Source organism: Bactrocera dorsalis, chromosome 3 (genome assembly GCF_023373825.1).
Source record: "Bactrocera dorsalis isolate Fly_Bdor chromosome 3, ASM2337382v1, whole genome shotgun sequence".
In the NCBI taxonomy this organism is placed as follows: domain Eukaryota; kingdom Metazoa; phylum Arthropoda; class Insecta; order Diptera; family Tephritidae; genus Bactrocera; species Bactrocera dorsalis.
Window position 1 is genome coordinate 23,233,850 of NC_064305.1, and position 12,103 is coordinate 23,245,952.

The 12,103-nt window shown below is 33.8% G+C and overlaps 1 protein-coding gene across 10 annotated transcripts in view; it reads right to left on the reverse strand.

Moving 5' to 3' along the window:
• Positions 1-12,103, reverse strand: part of LOC105228706 (venom metalloproteinase 3) — a 164,386-nt gene that overhangs the window by 12,490 nt on the left and 139,793 nt on the right. For 8 of the 10 annotated variants that reach the window (XM_049453305.1, XM_049453304.1, XM_049453300.1 and 5 more), the window contains exons 9-11: positions 7,730-7,872; positions 5,615-5,670; positions 2,980-3,106 (exon numbers count right to left, since the gene is read on the reverse strand). In XM_049453305.1, the coding sequence (XP_049309262.1) occupies positions 2,980-3,106; positions 5,615-5,670; positions 7,730-7,872 (326 nt within the window). Of the gene's footprint in view, positions 1-2,979; positions 3,107-5,614; positions 5,671-7,188; positions 7,242-7,729; positions 7,873-12,103 lie in introns of all 10 variants that reach the window. The other 2 variants (XM_049453309.1, XM_049453303.1) reach the window with 1 other exon arrangement.

A 12,103-nucleotide genomic window follows, 5' to 3' on the forward strand; every position in this document is an offset into this window, starting at 1 on the left:
CTCAATCACATTTGAGCAAGCGCTATATAGTTTTCTTTTCTCATTGCTTAGAATTGGTTTAAGCCCACTTAGTATCAACGTATCGTAACGTATTAAATTAAGTGAACACCCTGAATCAATTAGAGCTTCGAACCTAAACCCATTTAAATTAACTGTTTTGAAATGTAATTCTTCATCAACGACTGGTTGAAAACTTGTATTTCCTAAAGTGTTTATGCTACTTGATTCGATTTTAACTTCTCTAGCTCCCTTGACTTTATTATTTTTGCACTCAAACGAACGATGTCCCATCTCATTACATTTAAAGCATTTATATTGTTTTTGTGGACATTGAGCTGCTACGTGGAATTTGTCTCCGCACTTGAAACATCTTTTACCTAGTTCTTCTTTTGTCTTGTTAGAGGATGTATCATTTACTATTTTTCCTATCCCTGAGTTGTATTTCCGTATCTTTTCGTAAATTTTGATTTGCTCTTTTAGTTCTTCTATATTTTTAGCTTGATACAAAATTGCCTTATTGAACTTGGTATCTGGAACTCCTTCTATGAAATAATCTATAATGCTTTCTTCGTCTAGACTAATCTGTTTGCCTACCTCCATGAGATGATACAAGTATTCCCGAAAAGTTTCGTTTGCTTGTTTGCGGCGATTTTTCAACAACCTATGCACATCTGCAGAAGATAGTTTGCGACCAAACTCATTAATTAATGATAACTTCAGAGCTTCCCAACTATTTAAATTATTCTGACTCCTAACAAAAAGCTTAGCGGCACCACGAAGAAGCTGTTTGCCATAAACAAATCTCTGAAGATCATTCCATTTTACTATTTCTGCATTATTTTCAAATTCGCTTACCCACCCTCGAATATCTACAGACCCTTCTCCTGAAAAAACGTTAACACAATCTCCTAAATCTTTTAGAGTAAACTGTTGTTGTTGCACGATAAGCGGTGAGGACCGTAAGTTGGTGGTTCCACCTACGTCTTCGTAAACTGACTGGTTGAACTCTTCGTCACTAGCCCTATTTCCCGATAAGTCGTAGTGTTGGATAAGTCTTTCCTGAAGATCACGTTTTTGACCTGTAGTCGAAATACCCAATTCCCTCAACTTCTCTCTCAGTCCGTTGACAGTTAAAGTCGTTATTTCGTTTAAGTCCATCTTAGTATTAACAATATGTAAGAATATACTTATTTTTATATTAATTCTAATTATACATAGATTTGATTCGAGTTCTTCTTAGAAAATTATTTTTACTTTTAAAATGCTGTACTTCTCTTTTTCTTTACGAAATCGTTTTGTTTGTTCTTTTAGATTAATTTTAATTTGATTGAAATTCTTCTTAGAAAATTATTTTTACTTTTAAAATGCTGTACTTCTCTTTTTCTTTACGAAATCGTTTTGTTTGTTCTTTTAGATTAATTTTAATTTGATTGAAATTTTTCTTAGCAAATTATTTTTACTGTTACAATGCTGTACTTCTCTTTTTCTTTACGAAATCGTTTTGTTTGTTCTTTTAGATTAATTTTAATTTGGTTGAAATTCTTCTTAGCAAATTATTTTTACTTTAACAATGCTGTACTTCTCTTTTTCTTTACGAAATCGTTTTGTTTGTTCTTTTAGATTAATTTTAATTTGATTGAAATTTTTCTTAGCAAATTATTTTTACTTTTACAATGCTGTACTTCTCTTTTTCTTTAAAAACTTCTTTTGTTTAAATTATTCTTCTTATGATTTAAACATTTTTACATCTTCTTCTTATGATTCAACATTTTTCCATCTTCTTTTATTTGAAAATTTTCTTCTGATAATTTAAAAATTTTTACATCTTCTTCTTATGATTCAACATTTTTCCATCTTCTTTTATTTGAAATTATTCTTCTGATAATTTAAAAATTTTTACATCTTCTTCTTATGATTCAACATTTTTCCATCTTCTTTTATTTGAAATTATTCTTCTGATAATTTAAAAAAAATTTTACATCTTTTGTTGAGACACTTCGTTTCTATAAATTATTCTTCTTAAGATTCAAACTTTTACACTTTAACACTTTTATTAGCTGAACACTGCACGCTCTATACCAGATGTATGCCTTACACCTCCACGACGGACCAATTGTCTAATAACAGGCTTAGAATATCCCTTGATGTTATCACGTAAAACTCCACGATGACGGTCAGCACCACCTTTACTTACTTTTCACTTCGTTCTGAACACTGCACGCTCTATTCAAGCTCCACGAATTTCTTCACCTATCAAACCAGATATACGCCTTACGCCTCCACGACAAACCAAATGTTTGTTACTTCGTTCTGCACACTGCACGCTTTTTTAAGACTCCACGAATTTCTTCACTTTTAAAACCAGATATACGCCTTACGCCTCCACGACAAACCAAATGTTTGTTACTTCGTTCTGCACACTGCACGCTTTTTTAAGACTCCACGAATTTCTTCACTTTTAAAACCAGATATACGCCTTGCATCTCCACACCTTTATTTAAAACTTTTTCCAAGTCCTGGCTGAGCCCCCAATTTGTAGGATGTGGCTTATTTTAATTTTATTAAACTTGCAATTAAAATTTATAATTTAAAAAATTGTTTGAAAATACGCTAGTTGATCGTTTGGCTGTCCCGTCTAGAATGCTTCGTTTTCTCGTCTTCTAGCTTTTTATAGCGCTTCCAAGAATTCAACGCAAGCGTCCCAACGCTTCTAAGAACTCAACGCAAGCGTCCTAACGCTTCGCTGAGTTCTTGTTCTAGTCCATAGTTGCATTTTGTCTTCGTCGTGTTCAGTAACTTAGTCGTGTTCAGTACCCTAGTCGTGTTAAGTACCTTAGTCGTGTTCAGTACTCTAGTCGTGTTAAGTACCTTAGTCGTGTTCAGTACTCTAGTCGTGTTCAGTACTCTACACTTGACACCACATACATATTATTTAATTTCTTGTAATCTATGTATATACTTATATTTCTCAGTACTTACAAGTGTCCAACTTCATGGGCAGCCACAATGATACCGCTGAAACCGCCAGTATCCTCAATGATGGCAACACTGTTGACTTTTTCCAAACGCTTGTTCACAACGCAGGCACCGCCAACATATGCAAAACCTTTTCGTATGCGTTTTTATAACAAATAAAACACAATTTTTGCAATGCAAACACCATACATTGATTGAAGACAAAAAAGTGTAAGAAAAAACTTAGCAATTAGTACCAGAATATGTACGTTTGTGTGCGCATAGTTATCTAAGCAAGCAAGCAGTAGGAAGTTGACAATTTACGCAAAAATTAAACCGAAACCATGACTTAAAAAATAATAAAAAATTAGATTAAAATTACCAGTTTTTTTTATTAGAAATAACTTTGTGCTGCGAAATATGTGTAAACCAGTAAGTGAAAAAATTGCTAAAATTGCTTAATGCCAGCAGCTAGCATTTATTGCAATATTTCGCTTAAAAAAGCTGGTAATCCAATCTAAATTTCTGTGCTAGTATGTGCGTGTGGTTGTATGTGTGACAAGGTAGTTGATGTATTTGAGGCGTGACGCAATTATGACATAAAATATGAGTATGAACACCGATCAGCAATCAATTAATACACTTTTTTCCCAAAAATAAATGTGTTGTAAAATAAGCTGTGAATTTTTATGATAAGATCAGTGCAAAATGTCGGACGTGTTTTTTATTATTTTTAAGTGAAAAAATATTATATACATATTCTTGAATAACATAACCTCACCATGCAACTTTTCTAAAGTAGCAGTTTTGTTTTTGTAATTTTTGGTAATAAAATGCGTGTTAGTCTTTATTTTTATATAATTATTTTGAAAAATGTATATTTGTAAGTAACCAACACCAAAAACAACTTTTCGAGCTATGTTCGAATTTTACAAACTATCTGCGAATTTTATAAAGGAACTTCCTCATTCATATATTCAAAAGTCGTTATTTAAAAATTTCTTATTTTACTTAATTTAAAGTAAATACGCAATTGTGTTTTTATCTTCATTTCCTGTTCTTTCTCTTTAAACTATTTGCATTAAAAAGTAAATAATGCAGAGTACCAATATCACCGGTAATAGAGCTTATCACTGAAAATTGGTTCGCTTTTTCCCTTCTATAAATAATTTTTTGCTCTTTATAATATAATTTTCGGCATTGCAGTGACAATTTGGAATTTTTCGCAATAAAGTCTCATTCCTATTTTGTAATTGCTTTATTTACACATTTCAAATTGGTCTTTTAAAACAATTTCCTGGATTCGCAAGTGGATTCCCGCTGTTTTGAGCTTTTGTCTATAACGAAAGTAGTATTTATGCTATCGCTTCTATTACTGATAGTTTGAAAATCTTTTTCTTATAAAAGTTCCTGAAAAAATCAGCTGACAAGAAACTATACTCAAAAATTTTGTCAGTACAATTCTAACTTGTTGTTATATTCCAACTTTGCAATGCAAAAAGTGTATGTGACAAACGAACCCTTGTGTACTCAGCTTAAAGATATTTATCGATTGTTTCTATTGTTCGACTTCCTTACGGGGCGTCTCGGCAGGCAAAAGTTTATGGTACACTGACCTAGAGGTATACTAGTCCTAGTGGAGAAAAAGGTGGATGGGTGCAGGAAGTCTGGGATGTCGGCTGATGCGATATATGAACCACATTTAGACTACTATAAGGTAATGTCGTTTCTCGACCATGTTGTAATCCTGAGGGCGACAAGATCTGAAAAAATTGTTAAAATCTTGTCTTTCCTTCCATAACATATATTTAAGGTGCTGTGCTTCCAAATCATGCAGACCTCTAAATTCCAGAAATGGATTTAGCCAGTATTTTGGTCTTATGATAGCAAATATCCACATACAGATTTAGAATAGGCAATGGCAATAGTTCGTATGTCATAAAGTTTAGCCTGTCGAGATGCCCCGTAATAAAGATTTATTGGAAATTTGAAACGTTCATTCTTTGTGAAAAAAAATCTGTGGATCTGAATGTCAAAAAAATATATTATTATACTATTTATGACTTAAATTGAATGACTTGTCATAATCGAAAATACAATACTTTTGGCTAGAGAAAAGTATATTAACAGAATATTAAAACATAATAATAATAAATATAACTTTAGATAAAATATGGTAGAACATTTTAAGCGTAAAGTAATACTTATAAGATAGCAAAGTTCAAAAAGATATAAAATAAACTTTGACTGTAAGAAAGAAAATATCACAGTACTGTCAGCAGTGGGTATCAGCTGCGCGCATCGTTGACATGAAGCGCTGCAAGCGTGTAAAATGCGTTTAATCACTTTCGACATATCTACACGTTTAGTAAAAGGAAATATAATTTTGTTTTTATTTTACAAATAAAAGTTTTCAAAGATCATCACGTGCTCTGTTTTAAGGCGAGAATAAAGAATAGTTGAAGAGAAAACGTGCTTGAGATTCGATTCAACGAGAAATATTACACACAGTTTGAATGATTTGATGTGACGAATGTTTAAATGACATTTATGTATCTGTTTTATTTTATAACGTAAAGTTTTCTGCTTTTTACTGCGCTTCAAACTCCTCTTTCTCTTTATGTACACTTCGTTTTTTTTACGTTAAAATGACATTTACCTGCTGTACCACGATTACATTCGCCATAAGCTGTTGTACGTCTGCACATATCAAGTCTGTGTTGCAAAACGAGTAGTTTTTAAAGTTAATGAGAAAATAAGTTATTAAATACGATATTATAATTACTAATTTTATATTACGGCATAAAAAAGAGTTCATATTAAAGAGGAGATTTGATAGATTTAGCAAGTTTTGTTGTTTAAATCAGTCAGTAAAGGGTGTGATGTAGAATGTTCTTCGGACAATTGAAGTAGTCTACTTAAGGTAGCTTCAATATATTTTATTAAGTTAGCGTAAGGTTCACGCGATAAAACTAACCCCCCTGCGATGTTATTGTATTTTATTTTTATGTGTTTTCAACCAATTGCTTGCAAATAGCATAATTTAAATGTACGATATATGATTACGATATAGCTAATTTATTATTATATCGCAGTTTTTCGTCATAAAATGCTTAAATTTGAAAGTACTTTGGCTAAAACTCTTAAATACGATATTTAGGACTTACGATATATGGTTGTGCACCAAAATCTCGAAACTTTTCCTATTGCATTTCGCTTTAAAAGGCTTAAAATAACTGCAAAACTTAAAACTGACTTAATTGTAACGAATGTGAATTACGATATATTTTAAATTTACGATACAAGTTTTAGTAGAAAAGCAGATTCACGTAGATTTCGCTGATTTATTGATTTCTCCGAATTATGAGAGCCCTGTAGAAGATTATCTTTAGTTTACGATATTACTACACGGTGCTAAAAAGGCAATTCAACACAACTTCTATTATAACTAATCTTTTACTGCTTACCAAAAGCTTTTTTAACCATATCAGTTATGAAAATACATATGTACAGACAATATTTTCACTTATTAAAACCGCGTTCGTTATATATTATAAATTTATTAAAATTGCATTAAAATCAATTTATTTTGCTTCGTAATGAAACGATATGCAGTTATTAAATGTAAAGCTCATAAAACCCAACTCCATTTACTTTATAAAGCATTTCAATACTCAAATTAGCAAAGCTTCTGTATTATCCGTCAACTTAGATTTACGATATTAGATTATAGCTTTTTTTAAAAGCACTTAAAACTGTTACAAATTACATTTACTAAACAGAAGCAATTAGGACTGCCTAAAAACGAACAGACACCAACCAACCATCAAAATAATAAAACCGTTAGCGTAAGATATGTATTCAATCTACGATATTTGTAAAATCAGTGTAATTTTGAATGTGCTGAAATAAAAACTTGAATGTGTGTGTATGTGTGCACTTATGTGTTGTTCTTCTTTGTGTATTCAAACACTTTTACGTTTTGTTGTTGCGGTGTGTACTGTTATTTTTGTGTTTTTAATGTATAGTATGTACTATGTGCTGTAAATGTTTGCCACTAACAGTTAACACGTTATACTGTACATACATATGTGCGCTCTCGTCAATTGCTATTCTTACGATAAACCCATAAAAAAGCTTCAAATGTATTATTCAGGTTAATTTCCAAACGAATTAAGATTTCGAACTACTTAAGAAACTAGTTGTAAAAAATGGTAGATTTCAGATTTTTACCCGCAGTGCCTTTGGTGCAACGACCGCCTTTACGTCTTCGACACATATCATACCTGTATTATGTATACATTTGAGTATATGCGTATTGAATTTTTACGATAAACGAAATAAAGTGTAGAAAAGTAGTTAAACAGCAAGAAAAATAGCAAAAGAAGTTTTTAAGTGTTAAGAAATAGACATATTTTAAATGAAAATAAGAGAAAAACAATTTGTAAAAATGTGGAGAAAAATCTCTACAGTATTAAGACTACAGCTGACGGCAAGTGCGCCGATTAAATGTTCACACCTGCCTTCTCAGCTGCGCTGCTTTGATTTTTTGATTTCAATTTTTATTTTTTTATACTTGTAATTTTATTTTTGTTTTAATATTGTTTTGAAAAATTTCTAAGTTTTTTTTTAAATGTTTTTTTTTGTAACTTTTTCAAGTTTTTTTAATATTTTTTTTTTAATTTTTTACGCTTTTTTAATATTTCTTTTTGCAAATTTCTAAGTTTTTTTTTATATATTTAGTTTTTGTAAATTTTCGACGTGCTTTACTCACTTGGTTATCGCGACAGCAATATCGTAGACGGGCAAACGGCGCTCACGGAATAAATATTTACCCATATCGGTTAAGGCAGCCGCTGAATCGATGGCATCTCGTCCGACACGATTCCTTTCCAGGTATGGTGTTGCATCTCTTCCCTGTTGTCATCACCACATATATTTTCGTATAAATATGCGCAAAAGCCGTGATGAAGTCACATTTTGGCGCAAAAAATGGGAAAAAAGAAATACAAAGAAAAAACGAAATTAAGATTATTGTGTAATGAAAAAATCAAAAAGAAAAATAAAATAAACAAATGAAATAAATAACAATGTAACGAATGTATGGCAACAATATGACCGGTGTTTACGTGTTTCAGATGCCAAATTGGCCGAGTGGCAGTGGTAGGAAGTCAGAAGTTGTCAACGAAATCAGGTGACATTTTTTTCGACAAAATTAATACGAAAGAAAAAAGTGAAAGAAACGAGTGCAGAAATGTTACATAAATTTTCTTCAAAATATGTTTTATATTAATTTGGCTCAAATTGCAAGTTTTCGATAGCAAAACCATCAGTATTTAAATATTATAATATCAATTATATATAAGTAGCTCATGTCTACTTGAATTTCCTATTTAGTTGGCATAAGTTATATACTGAGGTGTTTCTAAGCACTTTTACAACGCCCATGGATCATTGCTGTCAATTTGAAATTAGCATACGATTTCTGCAACACCACAAGTGTCAATCAAACTTTGAAATTAGCTTAAATAAATTACTAATCATGATATAAATCATATATAATAATAAATGCAGCTGTGTTTACAATGTCAGTTGAATGTTTTACACACTAACAACAGTGCCTGCTTGTTGCTCTAGTATAATAAATTCAATTTACTGATGTAGCGGACAACTATAATGTAAGCATGTAGATTGAGAATGATAAAATACATATTGCGGGCGTATGGTTAAAAGAAATAAAAGAAATGTACAAGAAATCGCCTAACTCACAAAGCAAAGCTTAACTACTATATTGTTTAATCCTTTCATTTCATATTTTTCGTTTTCAACGTTGACCTTAATAGTCACAAGCAATTTCAATTTTATTAAATGTTGGCAGTCATAACTTTGAAGTTATAGCTAATTTCGTCAATTTAGTAACCAGTATTAACACCCCCAACAACGTCAGCCTGGAAATCCAACGCAGGATAACTCTTGCCAAATGGTGCTACTTTGGACTGAGCAGACAATTGAGAAGCAAAGTTCTCTCTCGACGAACAAAAACGAAACTCTTTAAGTCGGTCATAATTCCCGTCCTGCTATATGGTGCAGAGGCTTGGACGATGTCAACAACGGATGAGTCGATGTTGGTCCTTTGCGCGTTGGCCACGGCGAATATCGCATTCGATGGAACGATGAGCTGTACGAGATATACGACGACATTGACATAGTTCAGCGAATTAAAAGACAGCGGCTAGGTCATGTTGTCCGGATGGACGAAAACACTCCAGCTCTGAAAGTATTCGACGCAGTACCCGCCGCGGGAAGCAGAGGAAGAGGAAGACCTCCACTCCGTTGGAAGATCCAAGTGGAGAAGGACCTGGCTTCGCTTGGAATATCCAATTGCCGCCACGTAGCGAAAAGAAGAAACGACTGGCGCGCGGTTGTTAACTAGGCTATAATCGCGTAAGCGGTGTCTACGCCAAATAACAAAAAAATTGTTTTTATTTATTAAAAAAATTATGTTTAAGGTTTACATTTCAGTTTTTAAACGCATTTATTGTATAATTGATTAAATATTCTTCTTCTTCTTTTTTCAGGAAAACGCCAATATTCTATGCCCAATGAAAAGGACAGAACGATGATGACGACCGCTGCAAACGCATTAAGTATTATGATTTAAGGACATGCATTTTGAATGTCCGGTTCCTTAATTGTGGGATAAGCCTCCTCAACATCGCATTTAAGGTTCTATCGAGCGTTCTGTGTGAAAGACAAAAGCTCACCGCCAACAAACTGATTGGGCCATATCCGTGTGGCTTCAGGCCTGGAAAATCAACAACTGACCAGATCCCATTTCCGAAAGGCGCGAAATAGCGAAAAGTAAAAACAACTAGCGCGCTGTTGTAAACTCGGCTATAACCGCGTTAGCGCTGTCTACGCCAATTAAGAAGAAGAATAAATCGATTAATTATCGATAAACTTAAAAGATTACTTAGCAACCGATGGCTACCAAAAATTCAAAATATTAAAAAAATCATGTATTGGATTTATCAGAAGAGTAAGGATACAAAAGTTTCGGCAAGAGTTAGCAATTGGGCCTTAAGAACTACAAGTGTGTCAAAATATATACATGATAACTGGAAATTCCATCGAAACTGTTCGTGAATTCATCAAAAATCAGCCGAAATCATCATTGAATTTCATGGAAATGGAATTGTACATCTCCAAAACATCGATTTATCGCATTTCGACCGAACATTTAGGCTTACGAAAGGTGTGTGCACGGTTGGTTCCGCACAAATTGACTGACAATCAAATTTTGCTCAGAATCCAACATTCGAAGGAGGCTTGTGACCGATTTTTTGACCAAAAATCACATTTTAACCATTAACCACTCCCTGTATTCACCTGATATGGCACCGTGCGACTTCTTCCTTTTCGGAAAAATACATTTGCCCATGAAAGGAAAGCGTTATGCAGTCGTAGAGGCCACTCAAAAGGCTTACACCGGGTATACCGGCCAACGAGCTAAAACACTCGTTCGACATGCTTTTGGACCGTGCAAAAAGCTGCATCGAAGCAGAAGGAGACTATTTTTTTTCAAAAGTCCTGTTTACTTTGGAATGCACCTTGTAGGTATAAACAGTGGACGGGAAATTCTTTGAAGAAAGAGATCTTTATTCGCCATAACCCTTCCTCTTCTTGTCGATATGAGTTCATTAGGGAGATGAAAACCACACTTTTGAAGTTAGACAAGAATGCACAGATGGCTACTTTGTTGATGGTTATAAAATTGAATGTGTTCATAGCTTAAAGTGTACAAGAATGGGAGCTTTAGGTGCAGTTTGATTTCGTTGCAATACAAAGTGGAAAAGTGAAATTCAAAGTGGCAAATTGTAATGGTGATTATATACAAAACTGCACCTGTTACAGCTACCTTTTGCCCTTTCGAAATTGCAACTACGCTACGAAAACGCTTAGCCAAAAGTAATAAATGTGTATGAGAAAAAACTACGATCAAAACCGGTAATCAAAAGTGAAGAAGTCTCAAACGAAAAACCATTTGCCACAACCATCAGCTGGAACACGTTTAACCTTTTCGTGCCAACAGTTAGACGCCAGCTGATAATGGATGCTACGTACGAAACTAACGGTAATTGATTGAAATAAAAAGAAACAACAACAAGCAATAGCAAAAACATTTGTTATGCTTTGACAAGCCAAAACGTTGCTATTGCCAGCACAACAGTTATACTAATGTGCAGTTAGTTGAAAAAATAACATCTTCGAATGAAACGAACGACGGCTTTTGCGCTGTAAATATACAAACACACACACAAATATAATAACGAAACATCCATTGCAATTTACTAACCTTTAAAATCCAATATTAGCGGTATTATGCAATGGAAATGTTAAGATTTCCAACGGCTTGCCGAGGGAGGCCGCAACGAAATGTGGTTGGCATTCGCATGGACTATGGCTAAGTATGTTGTTGCTGTTGGCGCTGTCATTAAGCGCATACGTGTTGCGTCAGCGACGTAGCAGTCGGCATAACGATAAAGTCATCGGTAAAGGAAAACAGCAAACAGCTATTGAGCTGCTATTTTAAAGGCAAATAGTAAAGCTGAGCTTTGTTTATGATGCCAAGCGGTAGCCGAAGATGCATGATCTACACGCGCGCGCATGTAACGGCCTTACAACGGGCTGACAATGCAATTGCAATTTACTACAAGTGTGGATTATTTGCATACGCCAGGCAAACACAAAGCGGAAACCAATTTCCGTTGCAATGCCGCAGATGCGCAGCAGCCAATGAAGTAAATAGACACACAAAAACAAAACAAACAATAAAAATTGACTGCAGCAGCTGTTGGCAACAGCTGATAGAGTTCGCTTCAGTGGCGAAGAAGCGTGATTCGTCTTACATTTTGTACGTTTTTGCCTTAGAATTGGCAGTGCTGCCATTGGTGGTGATGCTCTCTGCTTGCAATGCAACCATGTATGTCAGTTAGACAGTACAAAGTGGCAGCAACATTCGACAATACACAAAGTCAAGACAAAAATAAAGTCAAAGTCGTTCAGCGTGGTTGCTGTGCTTCCCATACATTCAAGATAAGTATTTGAACTAGTTTCAATCCACTTGATATTAAAATTTGAATGCAAT